Below are 24908 nucleotides of genomic sequence, written 5' to 3'. Positions count from 1 at the left end.
AGCAGTTTCCTGTTAAGTAATAAAATTATTTAATATTTTAGGCAGCACTGTTCTGCCTGAAAAGAATGTGCAGTATGATCTCAGCATCTGTATTCTCTTGCACTTAGATAAACACTGAAATGGCTGAATGAAAGTGTTTTAAAGTGAGTATTTCTTTTGCTATATTGATGTTATAGAGCACATTCCTTGGAACAATGGAAATGTTCAAACAATCAAGCAACTGACCCTCTAAACCACTTACTACTTACAAGCCTGAGTCAGGATCAGGTGCTGTCTTTTCTCAGTGCATTAGCTACCTGTATATTAGTGCAATTTTTTCTGACTAAAGTGCCCTTGCATAATATATTTCTTTATGGATATACATAATTATACTTAGATCTCTCAGTTAAACAAAAGTGTTCTGTGACGCTATGCGTGGAAATTTTCTGCCACATTACTGAGTAAGACTGAAAATGTATAATCCCTAGGCATCATCAGTCCACTTTTACTTCAGTGCCTCAGGGTTATATTATATTTGCACAGTATACCTTGCTGCTTATTCCAGTATAATCAGAAAACGTAACAGAATGATTATTTAATTTGATTCACAAAGTTGAGTTCTTACAGTAAATATGTGAATCAGAATACAAGCTCTACTAATGATTTGTTACTGGACAATCACCTCAGTTTCATAACCAATTATCTGTCTTGATAGCTAGTGGTCTGGAGATTTTCAGGGACTAAATTTCTTCAAGTTATTTCTGGGAAATTTTTTTTTTGTTTTAGCAGGTTGATTTATTAGGCTCTGCATGTAATTGTGAATTTAACTTCAAAAGAAAGCAGGTTGATTATAGAAAGCATTTATTTTGTGCTTGAAGGACTTCCTTTTGAATGCCTTGTTGTTAAGATGCTCTTAATTTTTCGGAGAAGTATGGGATTATCTCACTGTTTCAGTAGAAGTTTTTCATTCTTTGTTTCAGTTCTATGTTGATTTGTTGATAAGCCTAAGCAAAGTAGATTTGGGGGGATCTTAGCACCTGATAAGAGTAAAATCCAGGACATTGTTATTGCAGGACTGAGCACAAAATGGCCCACATTAAGTGGCCGTATAGGTGCTCCTGATTGCTTCTGCTTTGACCAAATGGAGTAAGACAACAGTGTGCACAGCACAGCTCCTCTTAAAACTCCGTAATTCCTCATGAAGCACATAACTATAGTTGTCTGTGACTCATTGCTGTGAAGTACCTGGCATGAAGAATTAGCCAGAAGTAATCAGGGCAACTGATAATTATTCTAGTACTGCTGGACAAAGAAGCTTTTCTTCCCGCTATTGTATTAGCCAAAATAGATAGTGAAACATTTTCAGATAAGAGGGAACATTATTAATCATCTCCTACAGACTACAGCATTTGCTATAGGACCTTCATCACCTTACTCCTGCTGCAGTTGTTGGGGCTGGAAGTAGCATTTGGGAAAACATGGCAGTCTTGTTTTAAAGATTACCAGTAATGGCTAATTGCTGTCTCTCTTGAAAAAAGAGAAAGTGCAGTGTGTATTCTCAAGCTCTGTCATGATATGGATGAAGGTGTTACATATTATTTTAGTTGTATAACTTTTCCATAGCAACTACAGGTGGAATTAATATTTGGGAAAATTGTCTTTTTATTTTTAGATACATAGAGTTTGACAGGTCTTTTGACCTTTTTTAAAAAGACTTACTACATGATCACTTTTCATGCTATCTTCTATTGTCACTGGCAGCTATGAAGAAAATCAGCACCTTGTGATCCCTGTTACAAATCGCTAAAAATTCAACGACCACTCAAAAAAGTTTCTGCTGTAGGAAAATAAAAGAAATCTTACATTGATCTTATGTAGAGTTTATAGACATAGTCTTCCATTTTTTGCTTGAAGAGCACAAACAAAGCTTCCTAAAAATCTTCTCTAAACCTATTATCAACAAATTCAGTGGTAGAGCGTACGAGCAGCGATAACACAAATACTAACACAATGCTCACACTTAACTTTTAAATGCAGTGAGTTTTAGTATAAATCGTAGTGGATGGTTGCATTTGTCATCAGTGACTGTACATGCAGTAAACTGCATGTGTACTGCGTGTTCTGGGTGTACAGATATACATGGAGCAAATACTGTGTTAAATATCAATATCTGCAGGCTGAGCAAAAAGAAATTAAAAATGGCTGAGTTAAAGCTACCTGCTTGGTTTCTTTTGTAAGAGAGAGTATGTTAGACTACCATGTGTGCCCAATGCATACAGATGGCCAGCAAATGGTATTTGCATAGTCCTCTTAAAAGGCAGTGAATTGAATAAAATGCAGTTTTTACCTTTTTTTATCTATATCTCTATCTCTATATGTTGTTGTGCAGGCTCTTGGTTACATTAAAGTGACTTTCTGGCTTTAGGATGTTCCAGAATACACAGCTCTCTCATTTGTGGCTCAGTTTAGTTTTCCATAACCTCCAGTGTACGTTAGGACAAGAGTACTCTGTTCCAGTTTATTCTGTCTGTAGCTTTTTACTAGATATGTTTGTAAACAAACACAAGTTTGTAAACAAACTTTACAAACTTTTTCTTCAATTTCCATATTTGTTCTGCCTTTGACTAAATTTGTGTCCGTATTTGTAAATTTCTGTGAAACAGCCCCTCTGGATACAACCAATACACTCTTCGCTCAACTTCTACAGATTTCGGTTTTCACTCTGTGCCTTTCTTGCCACATGGTTTCCTTTCTTGTTTTTATCTCTATGTGTCAGTGAGCTTGCTGAGGTTTATGACTACCCAAAAAAAAGAGGAAGCCCACTGTGAATGCAAACTCTTCATGTTGTTTGTTACTGTTGCAAGTACAACAACGTCAAAATAACAGATCTTTCAGGGTGGCTGCCTGGCAATGTGGAGCTTTACAGACTAGTAACTAAATGGCTCCTTTTTTGGAGGTGACTTTAGAGCTCGGTGGTTTCTGTTAATTGTTATATGTGTGTGTGTATATATACATGCGTACGCAAAAGGAAATTGAAAATTATTGATATTCCACAAATGGAATATGAAATTATTCACCTACATGTTATTTGCAAAACATTGCTAGAGTCATTACCTCTGAGTATCTGCTTTTCACAATTTGCTATTTCAGGTTTAGAGTTGATTGAGTTCAATCACATGGTGATTGTATTTGTATTCTGTTTCTGGAACAGATGATTCCCAAAATGACAAAGATCTTGGAAGGCAGTCTCACAAAGAGATGACAATATATAGCCATATGAGTGTTGGTGATCCTTGTGGTATCTGCAGATATTTTGGGAAGTAAAATAGTTTGGGAATCGAAATAGATGGGAATCAAAAAATTGTGAATAGTGTTGATGTGAATTTCCGTTTTACTTGAATAAATGGTCATTTTTTTCTTAGCATTCATTCAGCAATCCAACTGTGTAATGTAGACTTGCCATTAAATACAAGTTATCTATAGGTGCTTTAACCTGGAAGAAATTAAAGTTGCCAAAAGCAAATTTTTCAGCCTGTATATATCATAATAATATTTAACTGTTCCTGAGATTAACTCTTACATAATTTGTATGCATGAACAGAGAGATCTATGCCAAGAAAAATAAACAAGGCAAAGGTCATTGTAGACCAAAAGCTCATGCTTATTGGTGCCAAAAAAGTTTGTCTGTATTTATAAAACACATCATGTTTTGTATCCTAAGAGAGCAGCCAAGTGCAGCAGTAGTTCACCTTTTCATAGCAGAGGGGAAAAAAATAAGAGCTCTTTATGTAAACAGCTGAATGAACTCAAGACATAATGCACCTCATTGTAAAACTAGATCCTTCTATGTTTAAAACAAAAACCACTAAGAGTTACTGTTTAATGAGGCAGTGTCCAGTGAATCCACAGCAAATAGAAGGCCATAAAGCTAGGATTAGGTTGCACGTCCTTTCTAAGGAATTTGGTGTGCTCAGCTACATGTAGTTAACAGCATGAGGCATGGTAGTGGTGTGCTTACTTTTTGAAAAGCAATGGAGAAGTCTCAAAAACCAACAATATGATTTCCCCATTTGTTAAGAGATGTCACGTACACATGTAGTAAACTATAGTGAGTTTAAGGAATAATAAAATGCCATATATGTTTTTACATTGTAATAAAGAAGCCATTACCAAAGTGATGTGTAGCTCTGTTTTTGATACTTGAAAGAAGTTGAGCACATACTCTAGAGCATGTATAAAAAAATCATAAGAACGATTCAAGAGCTAACAAAATTGCTGTGTGACATGAAAATAAAGGAGCTCAGGGTATTTTGGTTTTGTTTATGCAGAAGATACATAAGATACAGCTTGATCACAGTTTCAAAGAAGGAAATTTCTGCTAATAGAAAGTTATTTAATTTAGCACAGGAAGGAATAATGAGATCCAAATGCTTGAAACTGAAGCTGAATGTATTACTTCTACATACAGCATGGCATTCTTAATAACTAAAATACTGGAGCAATATACTTCAGAAATCACAGAGATAGAATATCTCCTGGAAAGAGAGAAAAACTCAGTTTGAAGCTTATTTGAAGTACAAAATCTAGGACTGTGGCATTTATTTGTACCAGAACATGCACTCTCCTTAGTAGACAGAAAATTAATATATGTGAGACTCACAGAATTTCCACGAAGGAACTGTAAAACTATGTATTCCAAGAAGTGAAAGTAGCTAAGTTCAGAATTTAGGTGATAAAGATGATGTTTTCATAATTGTTATCATTTGACAAAATCCATCCGATGACCAGATACAACTGACTAACCTTCTTGTTGGTTTAGTTAGTATGGTTGAATTCTTCTACCATTCTGTTAGTTATTTATTTAAATAGATTGGTGCTTTTTTAACTGATAAATCACTCAACTCAGTGGAATAGGTCTTCTGCAAGAAAAAGCTGTCCTATATTCCAGTTACACACTAAATCAGTTTTACAGTTGGTTTATATAATGGAGTAACACCAGCCCACAAGCATCTGCTCTTAGGGTGCTGCATATTCCTACTCAAACATCTATCAGTCAGTGCAGATCAGATGACAGGACTCCTTCAAGCAGGAGTGCTACTTCTGCAGTACCCCACAATTCCCAAATATTTTAAAGGAGAGGCTATAAATGGGGATTGCCCATTTCTGTGTGTGTCTCAATAAAAAGGTGGATGCGAGACCGTGGTTTCTGCTTAATGATTATAACCCCTTACTTGAGTTTTTGTTTCTTTACGTAGATTTCTTTTAGTCATGGAAAAAGTTAGTTAAGTAGTTGAAAAACGTTAGAGTTGCTTATTTACATAGCTTGGTGTCATCTTCTTCTATGGAAGAGTTCTGGTTTTGAAAAAGGGGCCGTCTGTAATTTTAACAGTTTTTACTTGACGGGGTATCTGTTAGCTGCTTGGCATGCCTTGGCAGGAGGTCCTCTACGATACAACGTCTTCAGTTCCTCTGCCTTGCCAGGAGGAACGAATCAGACTGTAGTCCTTGTTATTGCAAAAAGATTTAATCTGTCACTACTAAAGAATCACCCATCTTGATGGAGAAAAACACGTCTTGCCACTGGACCTTCTGGTCCTAAGAAGTTAGATGCCTGCTGCAGGCAACGCTGGTCTCAACTCCAGGAGTCGGTTCTAAATTATTTGCGCTTTTGGTTCTTAGTGAACACAGAAGACTTTCAAGTCTTCGGATTCCATTAGTACTAACCTTTGAGAAGAGAGACATCAGGTTTGTATGTATCATACAGTAAAAATGAGTCATGGAGTAAGAAAGTGTGGGATGCTGTGGAGAGTTTGGTCATAGATCATGCTTATGAGAAGCTTTGCCGATTGATACCTCTCCTATGTATGTAATCATTCACTGGCAACTTTGGTTTCCAGTAAAACGTATCCACATATGCATGTGCTCTGGTATTAGGCATTCAAGATACACTGAGTATGGATATACCATGAGAATATCAGATATATGCTAAATGGTCGTTATACAAGTGACCAGAAGGATTTGGAGGAAAAATCTGAATCAGGTTGCAATATTGGGAAATGGAAATTTTCTTCAACTTGTGATGGAATGGCCCAAGACATGAGAGTGTAAGTTATTTGCTAATATTGTATTATGCTGTCATGGAAGTCTGTATCTTGGAAGCCAAATTCAAGTACTTAAAATTAGGCACCCTAACAACTTATTTTATCTTTCTTTAATTTTTTTTTTTTTTTTTTTTTCCAATAGTGAAAGCTTTGGAATAACAGGATGACAAAATACTCTATGAAAAACTGTTGCATGCAAGTGAATACAGAGCAAAATATCCTATTTCACACATACAGATCTTAAAATCAGGTTTAAATGTTGTTTTCAGAAAGAACATTTTTCTGTTAGAATGTTCTTACTGTCACAGTTTCACTGCTTGATGCACATAATTCTGATTCTACTTGTTTCACTCTAGATCCCAACAGACATCCAGACTTAGTTTTCATCTTTTTCCCTTTTATGTATAAATTAGGATAATCTGGCATGTCTGTGAAGGCCCCTGGGAGATCCAACATACTGATAAGAGAAAGAAGATAGTGACTTGCTTTTATCCTTGAAACCCATGATGTCTACTTTGAGGTATTCAGATATATCTGTATTAGTCCGCCCTTTTAATATCTTCAGTGATATTCTACTCTCCCTGATAGCAGAATCATTATTTAATAAAAAAGAAAAAGAATAAGTTCAGTCCAATGCCTGTACTATAGCTACTTCTGCTGTATGTCCTGGTAGAGCACACTGGTATGAAAAGTTTTGATGAGGTAAGGTCATACTCCTCTATGCTTGGCAGCAAAGCACAGAATTTGCCAAAGATGGGTTGAAGTGCCAAGAACATATGCCAAGTCATCATATCTCTTCAGCTCCTTCTGCTGGAAGGACCTCACTGCAGCTCTCAGGATGTTTGAAAACCACCATCAGTTAGTGATAATGCTGCTATTTCAGCATCAGCCCTTACTTCAGGGCAGTTGGCCAGACTGAAGCAGACGGCACAATTTCTCTCTTATTTTAGTAATTTGTGAAGTATTTCAGGGTGAACAGTTATGCAAATAAATGTGAATTATTGGAGAGTGCTTTGTTTGTTTGGCATATGCTGAATTAAATGATGTATTTTGTGAGGATGTTTCCTAGAAAACTAACTTAGCATGGTGCTGATGCAGAAGGGTGACAGCTGCTTAATCAGGGCAATGCTAGTCTAATTTTCGTTAAGGACAATCATTAGCTAATGCCATGTATTTATACTGAATGTAAAGCTCAAGTGAAAGGGAAAGCATTCATCTGTCAAAATTGCCATTCAGTTTGGAATCCTCAGTGGGTGGGTGGGTTGGTTGGTTGGTTTTGGTGCTAGTCTTGCTTCCTTTTACCTTACAAAAAGTAGGGGGGAACAGTATGTAAAAAGAGTGCCACAGAGCTGTCATTCAAAATGGACCAGAGGATTACCATCAACCCTTAAAAATTATCCTAGGCTACCATCTAGCTTTATTGTCCATTTTAAATAGGCTGTTTAAATGATGCACAGTTTCTTATTATTTTATCAGTTATGATTGCATTCAGGACTACAGTTTGGGAACAAGTTGCAAATAGAGTTACTTAGGTTTTTTTTCTCTACCTTGCTGTCCTATAATGTAGTTATGATATTTTAACCACAGCTTTTTCTTTGTAGATAACCAGTACACTGAGATCACTGTCAAAGGAGATACTGTATTCTTTTGTGAAACACTGTCTCCAGCTTACAAATAGGGAAATGAAGGCACAGGGAAGGAAAGATAACTTTTTTTTTCCCCTGTGGTTATCTCGTAGACCATTTGGCAAGATCAGGAGTAGACCTCCGGTCTGTCAAGGTCAGTCATCTCCATTAAACTGCTTGTTTAACAATTGGAAAAGTAATTACTTAATACTATGAAGTTTTAACCCTCAAATTTACTAATCTATGGACTTTACTTCCCTGAGGCCAAGTTTAGAATAGTTTACTGCAAGTCTCTTCAACTGTGAAAGGGGAAGTAAAGATTCTGACAATTGCCTGCAGTAGAGGTGGACAGTTGGCATTTTTGTTCAGGATTTTACAATATGCTTTTATGATCATATATAACAAGTAGATAGGGCTTTGTGTTTCTGATCATAATCTTGGATGTTTTGAATACATATGAAGGTGTTTTGCCTGTTTCAAACAACGTAGTTGTTACTAATATATTTCATAGTCCTCTCTTCTTTTGTTTTACTTTTTATCTTTGGTAATTTTCTGCAACAGCAGTTTCTTGTTGAAGTCTCTGACTCAGATGGGAAAGGCCATCATCTAAGTTAAAGAGATGGCAATTTAGCATGCAGAGAGAACGACCCAAAGAGAACAAATAGAAAACTACATTCATGATATATCCGGATAACGAGGTATTGCTACAATATTGGACTAGGGAGCTAGACTTGGGTAACTCTGCATGGCACTGCATTGTACTTCTGTTGATGAGACAGAGAGCGATAGTTATATGTGAGCTTTTACGTAAGTGTGAAATGACTCACTCTAAAAAGTATTTTCTCAGATTTAAAAAGGAAAGCCTGCTACAGAACCATGTTACTGACCTTAGTCCTAAATTATTAATTTTATGATGTCTTGATAAGTACAAAAATCTGATACATTTGTGTGTTAAATGAATCAATACTGTGTAAAAAGAAATTTAAGATGCATCCTGCTGAATTTTTGTGTTAATTCATGTACTTTATTTCACAGGCAAAAAGACCAGGCAAGAACAGATCACTCAAAATTGCACGTGTTTCAACCTGATGATGTTGGTACTTTAATTAGAACAGTGGAAAGTCAGCATGAATTCTTTTGTTTTACAGAAAGCAAGAAAAATTGAGGTTAATTAAAGGTCAATTAGAGTTTAATTGGTAGTTCTTTTTTTTCCTCTTTACTTTGTGTGATAACAGAAATCTTAGAATCCTTGACTTTGATGGCAACAGATTGGGCAGGCCTGGTGTTGATTGCTACTGCCAACATGAAAGTGGTGCTGCAGTTCTGCAGCTCCAGTTCTTAATCAATGAGGTAAGGCCATATTTACTCAGATTCTTCTGTATAAATGTAGTTGAATAAGTCAATTTGTGTATTGTAATTGAGTGATATAACTTTTCACATTGACAAATAGTGCCAACAAGTAAGTGGTGTACATCCAGAGGATGTTCACCATACAGCCTTTTAGAAGACTATTTATGGGACTGCACGCAGGGAAAAGTATTACCTTCATATACATCAGTATAAAGTACTGAATGAAAGGCAGTCAGTATACGAATGTATGCAGGTAGATGTAAAATCCATGAAATTACTAAATATGCTACACAGTCCTGCTTCAAATAGAAATTAATAGATGAGCTACATCTTTCTATGGAAATATATGGATGGTTAATGGCTGAAAACTCGATAGTTGGGCATATGCTACTACTTAAAGCAAGGAAAAGCAATTGCAGGGGTCATCAATCAAACCAGCATGTTTAGTCTTTGTAAATGGTATGTCGAAATCCAGTTTAGACAACATGAAGAAACAGTGAAAGATTATGGCTTCTTCTGTACAGAAGATCTCTGGAGCTGGTAATAGGCAAGAAGACTTTCTGGAGCATATAAATCTGGTTTTATTTGTAGAACATTGTAACTTGGCCAAATTATAAGCTAGTCGTAATTCAGCTTTGCTTAATTTTCTCCCATGCTATAAGGAAACAGTTTTGATGGTTTCAAGTCCTCTTTCTGAGCCTGGCAATCTTAGAGTTTCACTAGGAAAGAGTTTTAGTTTTGTGGGTTTTTAAACCTGAGAAATATTTATCTTTTTCTCCACCTGTTTGGAGAGAAAGTACCTGAACCACAGAAACTGAGGGAGGACTGAAACTTTAGAAACAATCAGTTCAGTGGAATTCTTTAAAGGAAGGCAGGGATGAAAACAGGAGGCCAATATTTGAATCGGTGTTCTTTCATTTCTTTAGGTGAGCAGCAGATCCCCTAGTACATAGGATTAATTTGATTTCTGTGATGGAGATTCTCTCTGATATTGGCCCAAATTCTTTGGGAGATGAGAATTAAAGCATGGATTACACTGTGTTAGAGAAGTCTCACCTTCATAAATTTCAGTTGCATATGTCAGCATTGAAAATAGCAGTTGCTAGGATTAGGAAAGAAATCCAAGATGCAAAAAGAGAATTTTATCAGTTAGTCATAGTTGGTATGAACTGATATTTCAGTTATATCCTTGCCCTTTCTCAGAATAAAGCACTGCCTTCTGTTTGGGCAATATCTAGTTCCTCTCTGCCATAGTAATACACAAGGATAGATCCTTTGTACCAGACCTGATCTGAGTTGTAAATGTAGTAAATCACCACAGTAGCAGTAGAGAGCTTCCTCTGCAGTCCATTTTCACATGGCATCACTGTTCCACAGTGAGGAGAAAGATAGTAGGAAGAAGGTAGAGTAAATTCACTGCAAGGTGCCCAGGCAGATAGAGGTCTGGACATTGGAAGATGTCCATTTTTGGGGCACCAGAAACAGAACCTGTCTTGGGAGTATTTCTGATTGGTGATAAAGACTCTGTCCTTTTGTCTACATCTCTTAGTTCTTTCTAGGTCCTCTCCCCCTGCTACCTGTCCCTACTTTCTTATCTGCCGCTTCTTGTCACAGTTCCAGTTTTGAATTTCACGTTGTCTTGATATGACTGCTAAATTGTGCTTGGCACCGTCACTTGTGTGTATGTGTATGCACTAATGCCTTTATCCTTTAGTTACATCCTTCACATTCACCTTTTTAAGTAAGTGTTGTCTGTTCTCCATTTCCTTCATCTCTATGCTTATGTGGAAATACATGAGAGTTCACATGCATAACCTTGGTACAAAGCTTCAATTTGCCTTTTAAACTGATGGAGTTTTAATTTAACTTTGCCTGATCTTGTACTAATTTAAAATATTTACATTTACCAGATCAATTCAAATTGACTATTATTTATGGTAGAATATGTTTTTTCTAGAAGAAAGCAACCATTTTTCATAAACTGTATCATTTCCTATGGGTAGATCATTAGCAGTGAGGATTACTTAAGAATAAGACAGAATCTGCAGAAAAGTAATATGTTCTGCCATATTTTGTGTCTGCTCTAGGGTGCTTTGGTCAGTGCAAGTGCAGATGATGCACTTCATTTGTGGAATCTCCGACAGAAACGACCAGCTATCCTACATTCTTTGAAATTTAACAGAGAAAGGTAAGACTATATGACGCAAAATAAATACCTCGTTTAAAAAAAACCCAAACTTACTTTCTGGATTTCTCATAATATATGCTTATTAGTTTGCCTTTCTAAAGGTGGATATAGTTTTGTCTTGAAATTTTTTCTTCCCTTGTTTGAGTCTTCCACAGAACAAAAACTTCACTTTCTCTTTCTGCAGCCTTCTCACAACTGGAAAAATGTTGTCTGCTTTTTGTCAAAATGTTTTTCAATTTACCTTCTATTTGCATGAACTGCTGTGAACGGTAGTGCGTTTGTTTTTCTTAAGAACAGACACAAGAACTGTGATCCTTTCAGATGATCTGTTGTTCAGTACTAGCCAGAGTACCTTAGCTGGCTGTGTCAGAGAAATAATTATTTTCTCTACCCTGCAAGGGTTTTATTTTTGTAAAATACTGGAAGTTTAGGAGGAATAAATTGTGAATTTGGGAAACTATGGCAAATGTCAGATGAATAAGAGACTGATTTTCTAAATTTTACTTTATCAGTACCTAATTGTAGAAAGCCCTACTGAACTCAAACAGAAGCCGAGCACTTTAATCTGTATTTAGTCACCCAAGTAAAACCTGCTGTGGTATTATGGAGCTTGAATGCTACACTTTCATTAATATTAAGAACAAGTTCCATGTTTCTATTAAGGAATTAGGTCAGTAGTCAGAAGACGAAGATTCAGTGCATAAATGCAGCAGTTTTTTTGTGAGTCCTTGAGTAATACAGCTGTTCTGTGCTTCATCTTTGGGATGGATTTTTTTGAAATTTGAAAACATAGATATAATATATACTATGGTTTTGACTGGGAGTTTAAGCGATGCTGTAATTCTCTTAGTATATACATTCAGTGTTTATTCAGGTGCAGCAACTTCTTTTAGATATTTATGTATTTGCTTGTGCAGTGGTGAAAGACATCAGTACTTTTCCAGAGCCGTGAAATAAACAGGCTCATCAAAGCTTTAGCTGCAGCAAATCTGAAAATTATTAAGGAAATAGACTTTTTCTTTGTTGTTTATTATTCACGTGCATATCATGTTTGCCCTTAAATGTCACCAATTTGCAAGTTTTGTTGTGGGAATTACCACATGATAATTTAGAAAATATACGTCCTGACTCCAAATAGTTTATAACCTCTAGCAAAAGTATACTAAGTGGTTTGGGACTGCGTGAGGGAAGATGAAAAAGAAAAATTATATCTACATTTGCTAGCTGCTTCTGGACAGTAAGTCATCATTTTACATATATTGAAATATTTGAATCTTGGCATTCTCATCAGGTAGGTACATTATGCACAATTTGTCATTGATAAATCCAGATATTGTAGAAGCTGTCCCAGCCAGCAGCCTTGCATACAATCTAAGGAATCAATACTGAATGCATCGTCTGTTCACCTGTTTGCCTGTCATTTCTCTTCAGAGACACTAGCTGGTATCTTGGTCAGAATTTTATCATAATTTCTTGGTAAAATAAAGTCACATGCATTTAGGCTTTGCTGAGAGCAGAACATTTGTCATCACATTTACCTAATTTTCTTTTGCTTCTGACAGCCTAAAACATTGGGCAAAATATTTTGAAGCAAGTTATTTGGAATACTGGAAACTTCTGCATAAAAACAAATTTTATGTAATGACATTTTTGAACTGAGGTTTAAAAAGCATCTGCGGATGTAGTTCTTTATAACAAATGTATAGCTACCTATACTGCCTTTTATCAAATCCTAGTAAGTTGTGAGAAAAAAATACTATTTGTTCTTTTATGCATATTTTAAGTAACTGGTACAATCACTGCCATTTAAATAATATTTATTAGCACATCAAAGGCTATGAGGTAAATATCCTGACACACTGCTTTATAATATTGTCAAAGAAGTAAATGCAGTTTTAAACTAAAAAAAGAGTTTTCAATAAGTATGAAGAAATAACTGTGTAGGCAGTTCTTTTCTTCTCAGGGTTCTCTAGCACTGCACTAAGTTTTTGGCTTTCTGTATTCAAGCACTTGGCTCCAGAATGAAATCTCTTCATTTCTATTATATTTTCTTTTAACATACTTATCAATTAATTTCAAATAATCTAACTTTAAATTTTCTAAGTTTGATTACACATTTATTATGTAAAATTCAACATAAGCCTCTGGGCAAGTAGCAAAAAAGTAAAGCTAAAATGCTCATTAACCCTCTTGTCAATTTGGAACAGTTTTATGCATATATGCCTAATAGAGTTAAGTCTAAAAGAGAGTTCCCATTTTTCTTCTGAGTATATATTTTTTGTGTTAGAGCACGGAAGTTATGAATTACAGCATGCTTAGAGAAACAGCAAATAATGGTTGCCTTAGCTACAAGAAATTCATGGCAAAATGGATGTAAGGGGAATTTGGGAGGCTGATAAAGCCATAAGATCAAAATTGATTTTCTTCAAGAAATTCAAAGGTCTGTCTTCCAAAAATTAGTCGTCTTCACTGTTAGAACAGTTAAAAAAAATTACTATTTTCATCTTTTCCTCTCCTCTTGCAGGGAGAGGTTAAGGGGAGGCAAGATTCATACTGAAGAAAGATTCCTTCTTTTGTCTTGTTTTAACTTTAGGACTCAATAAATGAGCTGGATTTGATGTTTCTTAAGTGGAGAGAAATGTTTGTTGACAGAGAATAGGTTTTAAAATACTTTATTTTAAAGTACTTATTTATAAATAAAGTTTTTAAAAAAAAAGTTCAGAAGACAGTAGGGTATTGAAAAAGGCCATACAGGGAAGTGTTTCGACAGTCAAGGGCTAGTTCTTACAATAACACAATTTATAATTTAATTTAATTTTAGGTTAAGACAGTTTTTACAGAGCCAAACACATAATTTTTCAGATGCATTTTACCTACGAAAATGGAGCATGTGGCTGCTTCAAATTTCCTATTTGCATGTGTCTCTTGAGGATTTATAAAAACTGTAATTTTATTCAGACAGTATAATTGTCTCCTTGATACACTCTTTGGTTTAGATTTTTTCCTGAACAATTGGCAGATTTACTTCATAAAGTGATACAATATAATGCACTTTTACTTAGAATTCCAATATTATCTGCTTGTGATGAGGAAGATAATTTATTAGTCCAAATTCTTGACTAATTTGACTTCAATTAATTAGCTTTCATGTCGAATCAGTTTATTCTGAGTTTTTAAAATATTTGATGCATGAACCATACAGCTGTTAGATTCTGTTAGATGGATGCATGCTACTTAAGTCTTTGGCATTCAGTGCACAAGTCTTCATATTGTTGAACTGTTGAATTTGCAATTTGCTTCTATTTTTTGACATTTAAGATTGCAGCATAATGGACTAAAACCCGCTCCTAGCAGTGTTTATGTTTATGCAACTACTTGAGTCAAATTTCCCCAAGCGTATACATATATATATTCCCCTTTCCTTCTCTCAAAGGTAAAAAACATGTTTGTTCTTTTCTTCAGATGTTGGTAACAACATAGATCTAAAGAGTGAAGAACTATTACATGCAGCACACTGGTTATCTTTCACTTACCATGTAGCATTCAGTATTAAGAGCCTGAATGGTTTATGAATAATAATTCACAAACAAAATGTACTTTTGTAGCCATTAAGCCATAGTTTGCAACCTCTACAGATTTATTTTTTTCTTTTTCTGACCTATTGTTAAACTAAGGCTGCTGCAACATTAGCGATATTAACTTGTCTCTGATCATTTGCTGCTCCTTTACTAAGTGTCTCTTTGGAGCAAGTTCAGAAGGAACACTGAAGTATGAGACATGGCAAACTGATTTTTGTTCTGCAGTGTAATGCTCTGGACTTCTTAGCAAATCATATGTTTTTGCTTTGTATCAAAATAAAAGGTTATCTTAAATTTCTATTGCTATAATTGGAATGTAATACAATGCATTAAGACCCTTCAAGAAAATATAAAAGGTAAGCAATGTGTTTCAGTGCTCGACTGCATACCAAGAGCTGTAATGATAACACGGTTACTCAAAGCCATACTTGACAGTAGCATATGGTTGATAATATATGATTTGCTGTTCCATTCACAAGTAGGATGGACAGGTAAAACTTTTTAATCTCTGGAAACAGTCCTTAAGAATCTCTTCAGTACTTCCTGAAGCATAACATTATGGTGATGTTCATTATGTTAGTCCCTGCTTGTCCTTCTTTGATGTCATAGGAGATGCCAGATTCATATTCAGTAGACATTTTAGGCAAAATAAGTAACTTGGTTACTGGAACTAGGCACTGTCTCTATCTGCTGCGAAGAACATTAGGATTAAGCTAAACCACCGAAAACTATTATAGGCCTTAATTATTTTTAATATAGAGTAGACTTCAGCAAGCACAGCTTTAGATACACAACAGTTTACATAGTTTTCCCATTTAAGCTTAGTGCAACTGGGGTAGGAAAAACCAGCAAGGATTACAGTGTGAAATCCGCGTCCTTTAGACCTGCATGCACTGGTTTCACTTACAAACACAGTTGATCCGTGACTCCGAAGCTGGGCTAGTTCAGTTGTGTTGACTGACATGGGGGATAGCCTTCCTCTTTTTCTTCTTTTAGCCAGCGCTGGCTGGTGTGTTACAAATTGGCTGGCAGCGCTACAACAGTTTATCCACTGACTTAGGCTCCGCATACATGAACACAGTGTATGAGTTCTGCTGGGTCTTTAAATCCATCTGCGTGCACTGGACACCGATGCCATGACAATACCATAAGTGCCCATCCACAGAGGAATTGCTGGCTGGCAAAATCCGTATAACTGGCTTTGGGGCTCTGATCTGTAACACTTCTTCAGTTGTTAAGGGTATGCTGACACAGAGACGAGGAGCCTTTTTAAGTGGTGACTTTTAGAGCAGTTCTCAGTTAGCCGTAACATACTGTTGATTAGAAACTTGACTCCTATATCTGAGATCTTGCAGTATTTGGACAAGATGATTGCACGTATTACTGCAATGCTTGGCAGCAGAGAGAAAAAAAAAAGGTATTTTTGGATCTGGTGCCTTTTCTTTTGTGTGTTGGTCTATATTCTTTCCTGCAGTAGCTGTATCCTTGCAGGATTTTGTGTCCTGTGTGAAGAGTTTACCTCATCAAAATGACAGCGAGAGGCTACTGAGTGAATAGGGGTGGCTGGCTACGCAGTCTCAGCAGTACCTGTATCTGTCTGCTTGCGTGTTAGGGACTTGCGAGTTACTAAACTTAGATTATCCGTCTTGTTGGCTGTTCAAGGAACTGAATTCCTATGATAGCTTGCCTGCTCATAAATGAGCCTCCTGGTTAATATTGTATTACTGCAAACTCTGTATTGTTTATGTACTTTCAAATTAGTCAGAAGTTTGTCATGAAGCAGGAGAGTAGTTAATAGGTTCAGTGCGGTTGCACAGCCATACTATACCACAAACCAGATTCTGATTACGTGGTGTGGTGCAGCATTTAGCTATTCCAGAGAACCACAGAATTCAAATATAAAGCAATATTTCACCATACAATGCTGCCACAGTTTGTGGAAAGGGTTTAAGGTTTCTCAGATTGACAATGGAAAAAAAATGAGGCGTGTAAAAGAAGCCATGCAGTTGATTGGCATTCGCTTCCACATGTCAAAGAAGTTTTTACAAAAGATTTCTTACAAGTGTTTTTGGTTGTTTGGGGTTTTTTTTGTCTTATGATGTGTGTCTTGCCAGGTGTGAAGACAGCACAGACCTTAGACATGTAAGATAAATATTAAAAATATGAGTGGTGTGGTCTTGCATCAGCATTTGTCGCTTTTGAAAGAATGATGCTCAGGGATTTCAATAAACAATTCATGTTGTTTGCGTGCAGTTATTGAGCTTGGAAAGATTCCTGAGGTCCATAAAGAACACCCCTGGTCTACAGGGCTGTGCCTTAGGACTGCAGGGCAGGAAGGTGAACTTTGTCAATGTCACTTCAGGAAGACAAAAGACTGGATACAAAGTTTCTTTAGTGAGACTGACCCAAATCATGTTCCTGTAGTTACCACATGCTTCTGCCTTATCTGTTTAAAACAAACAAACCCCCCAAACCTACAACATTACGTTCTTTTTTCAGGTCTTACATCATGTTATGGAATATTTCATAGTACGCTTGACCTGTAGGATTAATGAGAGCCATAAGCTCATCCTGGAAACGTGGCATGCAACCTAGTTGAAATGATGAATGGCTTGGTCATAAAAAGAAGTCTAGCACAAGCATTTTGGTTCTTTTCTTCAACATGCCTTAGCTAAATATCAACAAAGAGCAAAAATAAAAAACATAGTTTGGCTTGTTGATACCAAGAATCAGCAGTTTTGATCTGATAGATTTATGAGATTATGCATAATGAAGATTCACATGATCCCCAGGATTTTCTTTTTCAGTAGGTCTTAAATATGTGGGCTTTCTAGTGGAGTGGAGCTGAAGGGACCTCCTCAGTCTAGTTCCCTGCAGTTGCAGACCAGACAACTCCTATACCTCCTTGTATATAATGAACAAGCTGACGATGTTTTGCATTCAAGAGATGCTGGTCCCTTATGGTCCCAGTAAGAAAGACACTCAGACTCTGTAAGTTATCATTCAAAATGCTATCTATTAGAGCTAGCACTATAAAGAATGAGAGAATAAAATAAATAATTTTACATCCCTGTAGATGCTGGGAACCCCAAGTTGTGCATCATCAAACAGGCTTCCAATCAGCAGGCTGTGCAGACCCCATCCATAGGTGGGGTTATCCCATTTTGGTCATTCAAGTTGTTACAGGATTTTCTTATACAAAAACAACTGTATTCATTATTTCTACTATCAAACAGGACAGACGTTCACACTAAAACTTCCTGCTGCACTGTTAGATGAAGGCAAAGCCACGCAGGTGGTGCAGTCCCCATTTAGGAGCTTCCCGCAGGCTCCTCTGTTACAACAAAGTGGCTGCGTTTATCCTGAGACCACGGGGTACGTGCTGCACAACACGGCCTGAAGGCTACATTGTACCTGCAGGCTTGTGCCCACTTGGGTTAACTGCTCTGTGGATGACTAGCTCCTCCGCATGCGATGGTCTCCCAGTCAGGAGCGTGACACTGTGATATAACTATTCAAGCTTAAGTCCACTACTCCCCCTATTAGGGAAAATTGCTCAATGCTAATTTCATCTTTCTAATGGCGAGAAACCTTCCAGCCTCAAGACTAAATGTATCTTTATGGCTCCTTTATTCCCATTTATTATGATATTCAGGTATCCACAGTGATGCATTTTAAATATTTTGTCTCTCATTTGCAGTTAAACAGCTCATTCATATCTATTCACAACCTGCTTTATTCTTTTTTTCACTATGAAAATCAAGGTTCGGTGTTTTCCTTCGTAAATTTGCGTCTTCATTCCCTTTTCTTTGGCCTTTCTTCTCATATCAGTTCTCTCTGAGCTGATGATTAGACAAGGAAACATTCTAGATAGGGTCCCATCTGCACTGTGGACATTGACATTACCATTTTCTTTTGTAATCTCTGCAGGAATATGTTTCCTGATGCATACCGTGATAAGATCTGCCTTTTACGTGGTTTTGTCTTGTCAGTGCTTGTGGTCTTGCTGTGATTGACTAATACGCACATTACACTTCTTCACTGATGTGTATCTAGCTGGCACGGAATGTGCTGCTTTTCAGTGCAAGCCCTTAAGAGTGGAAGCAAAGCGAGACAAGCAAAATTGAAATTATCTTTTTCCATCACTTCTGTATCATGAGTTCCAACCCTGAAGTAGAAGTTCTTATTCTTTGAAGTTTGGAGCCTTGCCCTTTGCATTTTAAACTTCATTCCGTTCCTTGTACTCTAGTTCTGCAGATCGTCCTTCCTCCCTAATATTGTGGCCCTAAAAGGTTTCATTAGTATTAGTATCAAGGTCACTTACGAAATTACAAGATCAGCTGTAAAACTAATACTTGAGAATCCCTCAAATAGCTAGTAAAATATTTCCTTTTTCAGTAAAATCAAGTGGAAAATAGACCTTAAACCCAGAATTTTATAGCAATGGTTTTTATAAGTGCTATATTTGATTTTGACATATGCTAGATTTCCTAAAATTGGAATATTTTGGAATAGCCTACCTTTGGTAAACCAACCTTCCCTATTTTACTATAAGTTTTCAAAATTTTGAAAGTCAAAACCTTGGTACGTGTGTATTTTTAAGTATATTTGAGCAAATAGTAATAATATTGTGGTCACAATATCATAGATGGCAACATGGGTTAACTTTTATTTCTATGGGGTTTCATTTTTTTAATGCTTCCCTTCTATGGTGGGATTTGTAATGCAATCTGAGTTGGTGCCATTGCAGAGAAAGTGCTGCAAGAACTTAAGCTGGCTAGTTTAAAACTAGTTTGGTTTCCCTATGCTTAAATTACACCAGGGTAGATGTTACTCTAAAATAACATCACCTTTTATTTGATTTATTGACTGTTTACTGAAGAATTCTGTTGGTTGCCATTTCCAGGAATAACTAGACCATACAGTTATTAGCAAGGCCTTTTCTTATCTGTGCATGATGCAATAAACTCTCTTCTAATTACAGAAGTCCCGGTCATATTTTTCATTTTAGAATATTAAAGAGATCTCTTTTTATATCCAGATCCAAGCTTGAATTTAAGAATCTCTGTTCTCCTCTTTAGTGGTGACTTTCAGAGTCTTTCCCCAAAGTAATTTTTCGTCCACCAGGATTCTGCCGATACTATTATTTTCAGTTTCGTTTCAATTAAAAATGTCCTTAAGTGCATTATGCCACAGTATCTGCTTTTATACCTGTTAGCTAAACAACTTCTCTGAAGGCAAATAGAGCTGTTTAAGATATTTAAGATCTATTTTTACACAGCTCTGTACATAAAGGTTCTATTTCCATAATGAGATTTTAAAATGTTCAATAATAACATTAGCATAGTATATGGTAATTTGATTTTTGGTAACTAGTCAGAAGAGTCCCAAAACAGGAACCCTGTTACATTGGTTACATATATCTCTTCATTTTAAAAGCATGTATCCAGGACTTAAGAAAACACATGACAAAGCATGATGAATACTAAGGCAAATGTTTTTCTAATTCATGGGTATCAATCACTTGCAAATCAATTCACATTTTCTTCACAGTGGTGCATTAAAAGCAGGTTAACAGAAAATGGTTGATATGCTATATATGAATTACTCTTAGAGAGAACAGTTGTATTTAATAGCACAAGGACGAAAAAAAAATGAGACATGACTTGGAACAAATAGCTTCTACTTTCCCCCTATTGGTAAAACCGTACCAGATAGCCTCTACTTCCTCCAGTCCACCCTGATCTGTTCATTTGATTTATTACTTTATTTAAAGCTTTTTACAGACAATATTTTGGTAAATACATAAGAGTCTTGGGATTTGATCTGAGACTGTGGAAAGCATATCAAGCGAAGGTTTCTAAACAAGGATTTTCTTAACTCTGAAACACCAAAATCACTGTTTCTAGCTGGTAGTTGGTCAAATGTTGTGGCTATAAATACAGGATAGTTAAAATATTTGAAAGGTGAAATTTAGTTACAACAGCTAATGAAATAACTTTATAAATTTGCTATATGTATACGCATGTGTCTGAATGCACATACATAGGTGTGTGTACATGTGCATACACGCACGCACACACATATGAAATCATTGTGACTGCTAGAACTGCTAGGAGAAAAATGCATAGCTAGCACAATTATTTGAGGACTTAACAACAGTACAGGGACTAGAACGCCCTCTGGCCTGACAAAACCTCTTTTCCAATTCACCTCTGCTCTGTGTCACTCTCCAGTTCCTTCTGTTATTTCTATGAGAAAACAGGTATGTCTTCAGAATTCCATTTTGCAAAGCATCTTTGTGATGTTTTGTTTTTACTTCAATAGGGGAGAAAAACATGTTCTGTATCTAATTTTTATGTCATCTGGCCATCCCTGATTGTCTGCCTGAGTAACTTATGTGTTGGTTTCTTTCCTCAGAAAAAAATCCTTTAGCTCTTAGCAGTAGACATGTTGTTATATGCTGCAAAACTTTAGATCATGCACTTAGCAGTGTGCTGCTTCTTTCTAATGCTTTGTAGAAAATAAAGCATGTTTCTCAGTAAGATTTCTGCTTTTTTGAGAAAACACAGAGTAACATGTTATGATGTTTTCACATAGCAGCTGTGTTGCCAAATTGCTCTAAGGCCAGGTTTGGATAGCAAAATTTAAAATAGATACACACAGCCATACACTGAGCAACCGTGTTTCATGGCCTTAGTCATAACAAATGAGAAGTCCAATGTTGCAATACAGAAATGCATCATCTATTTCATATCATACATAGTCATATTAGACAAGAGCAAAAAAAGATGTCTTTTTAAACAAGTTTAGACAGCATAAACAGTCTACATTATCAGTTGGAATATTCAGCTTGCTACACTTATAGTATAGTTACAGGCATTCTGTGGTTTTGTTTTTTTGAAGTTTTCAGATTAGAGTTTTGAGACATCTTTCATAGTCCTCTTCAGATATATCCTTTGACGTTTTTTAGATGAGATTTCCAGTCATACGTTAAAGCAGTGAAGAAGATCCACCCATTCTGTTGCAGTAAATCATTTGGTTCTTGGAAACCACTCCACCCCTTCCTGCCCAGGCACATGTCAGCTTCAAGCAGAATCCAATGCGGTAATTTAGGATACTTTTCCTTCTGTCACAATAAACTCTGGGCGCTATTCCAATAAATCAGAAATAGAGCTAGTAATGTCAGTGTTGAGATTATCTCATTAAACAGTACATGAGCAGGAAGAGAAGAGAGACTACAGATTGCAGAAAAACAAGGACCGTTAATCACAGAGTCCCTGTCTACTGAAGCATAACAAATGAGAACAGCTGGTCTCCAATAAGTCTACAAGATTTTAATTGATGGAAGCGATTAAGAAAAAAAAAGTGTGTATACATTGAAAAAGTATACACATGTAAAAATGCAATTTTTTTTTTTTTACTTTGAAGTAACTTTCAGTATTTCAATCTTGCCCTGATTGTAGAGTCATTCAAAACAACCTGATCGATATTGATATAAAATAGGTTTTAAACTCATTATGGTAAGAATGTAGGATAAACACAGATTTGTGTATGTTGCAGCAAGCACGGGATGAAATACTAGCATATCTTCAGTATACTTTTCTAACAGCTACGTAAAGTCAAGCTGTTTAGCAAAAGAGAAGTTTCAACCTTTCAACTTTGAGCTAAATACTTTTTTGAAACTATGAGGTTGGGAAGCAAAAACTGTATTTTTGATTTGTAGCTTCAGTGTTCGGTGAAAGGATGAGAGAAACTCTACCCTTAGGTATTTTGGTATTTTTAATGCAGCTGCTACAAAATCAATGAAAGAAATAAATCAAAACCTTTTTCTTTTAAGAACATCATCTCCCTCTTCCATCCTTTGTGTTTTGGCTTTCTTTTATTGGGAAGAAACTCAGCGGCTCTTATTGTGGTCTGTATTGCGTATCACTGTCACTATGCTTGGTATTACAACTCCATTTTTACTTAACCTTCAAAGAAAGTAATGGAGAACAAGTGAAGTACTGCAAATAAGAAATAGTGATTTCACAAGCCAGTAGACAAGAGAAAAATCATGTACCTTGTCTTTCCCCTAAAGATGAAAGCAAGAGTCTGTTTGCCAACGCTGTTTCATTAATTTGCTCACTTTATTGATTTTGTGGAACTTTTGTTCTCATTTTTGTTGTCTAATGACCTTGAGTTGGCATCGGAAGCAAACTGGAAGCCAATGAAAAGCATGCTGTTTTCTTCCAGCATCTTTTCCTTTTTAAAGCAGCAAGTTTCCATGTAATTTCCTTGTCTTTTTTCTTGGGTCCAAGCCTACACGTTACACCTGTTCAATATACTGCGTTACTGTATGTAATACTAAAGATCTAGCCAGGGAGGGTATGTCGCTGTCATTGTCAGTGATCCTGTTCCCACATGCAAGACATCCCAATGAATTTACCATTAAAACACTACAAGGGAGTTGACAAAAGAGGGTGTCTTTTTGCTGTGCATTTGTCTAGGAGGAAGGAAATTAATTTTCTGTCATCCTGAAGATTAAACAAATTGTTAGTAACACAGGCTACAAAAATTGCCATCCCCTTGCACACTGCAATTTCAAGAGTGACTTTGAAGTTGTTCTGGAGCTCCAGTAGTGCCAGTTAACATGATGCAGTGCTGCTGCTAAGGCAGATAGCCATTGGGTTACGAGGGTGTGAATTGAAATGCCTGTATCTTGTATTATAGGAAGATACTGTGTAGCTGTCTTTTCATATGTGTTACGGCATGTTGAACAAGCCAGGAGGATGTTTTACAGATTTGTAAGAAGGTTAGTTATAAGAAATGAAACTGGTAAAACCCAATAGACCACTTGCATGCTGTATACTTCAACTGACCTTGTAAAGTGCTCACGATAACCTCATAAGCTTTTATCTAAATACATAAATTCAGTCTTTATTCAAGGAAGATCTCCAGGTTTACTTATCTAATAAAAGGTAATGCATCTGAACATGCTTTTTCTGATTTATTCTAGGTTCTTTTAAGTTTGAGTTAACTGCTTGTAAATAATTTGTGTTAACACCATTATAAATGCTCATGTAGTTGTTACACTAACATTTTGTGTAGTTAACATAAGTATTTGTGACTGAGAACAAGCATTTATGGAATGCTGTAAACTTAATTACAGTTGTGATTGCACATTCATTTGAAATGGGAAGCTCACAATTTAAGAATGCGCCTAACTTTAGGCTTGTTAGGGTTATTTTGCCTGTCCAGAAGGTTTGCATAGGAACTTCTAGCTTTTGAAGAACCAGAGGAACAGCCTGCTTTTACTCTCGATTGCTTTAATAGGAAAAGAAACCAAATATACTATTGGTAGTGCTTTGCTTTGTACTTTATATTTCAGGTTTTAAAACTTTAAAGGATTAATAATTAGTACCAATTTCTAAAAATCAGGATGCTTCAGGTTGTGCCAATAGATCCAAAGGAAAAAGAAACCCAGCTAGGGACAAAACCAAAATATCTTGAGAAATAGTTTTTCAACTGCATTTCATAAAATTTTACAGATTTTTTTTTTCTGCCTCTTGTATTTCTCTTTCTTATTCTTGTAGCTTGTTTAAGTATAATATTTCAGATAAAGGACATAATGAAAAATGCATGTATCTTCAGTACTTTGAAAGCAGCAGAGGACTACCAGCCAGTTGACACATCTAAATAATTCGCTGTTTTGCTTTGTCAAAACAAATAACTATGTAAGGTGTTTATCAGCACTATTTAATCCTGTTTGCCTAAAATGAAACTACAAAGTCAAAATGTTTTCTGAACATTTTTTCCAAGTAGAATTTATAGAAATGGGGAGGGGGGTGACTGCTAATTATATACAGTGCATTCACAAATAGCTAGAAGAATACTTTGCTTAGGATGTGTTTATATTAAAATTGTAGTTTAGAGATAGAATCCTGATTTGTTGTACCTCAGCATTTGTAGGGAATTTGCCATCACTGAAATTCTTTAAATTAAGAGGTATCTTCTAGTAAATTGTTTTAGCTCAAGCAGTAATTCATTTGAAGGAATCCTATGGCCTGTGTTAAGCAGAAGAGAGGAGCCCTAAATGTTTATTTCT

The 24908-nt window shown here is 36.1% G+C and overlaps 1 protein-coding gene across 5 annotated transcripts in view; it reads left to right on the top strand.

The window, feature by feature from the left end:
* Positions 1-24908, top strand: part of STXBP5L (syntaxin binding protein 5L) — a 195273-nt gene that overhangs the window by 61843 nt on the left and 108522 nt on the right. For all 5 annotated transcript variants that reach the window (XM_049824541.1, XM_049824543.1, XM_049824542.1 and 2 more), the window contains 2 exons: positions 8974-9055; positions 11143-11243. In XM_049824541.1, coding sequence (XP_049680498.1) covers positions 8974-9055; positions 11143-11243 — 183 coding nt within the window. The remainder of the gene's footprint in view (positions 1-8973; positions 9056-11142; positions 11244-24908) is intronic.

This window comes from Accipiter gentilis, chromosome 21 (genome assembly GCF_929443795.1).
Source record: "Accipiter gentilis chromosome 21, bAccGen1.1, whole genome shotgun sequence".
In the NCBI taxonomy this organism is placed as follows: Eukaryota; Metazoa; Chordata; class Aves; order Accipitriformes; family Accipitridae; genus Astur; species Astur gentilis.
The sequence above is the reverse complement of the archived record's forward strand: the minus strand, read 5'-3'. Positions and strand labels throughout refer to the sequence as shown.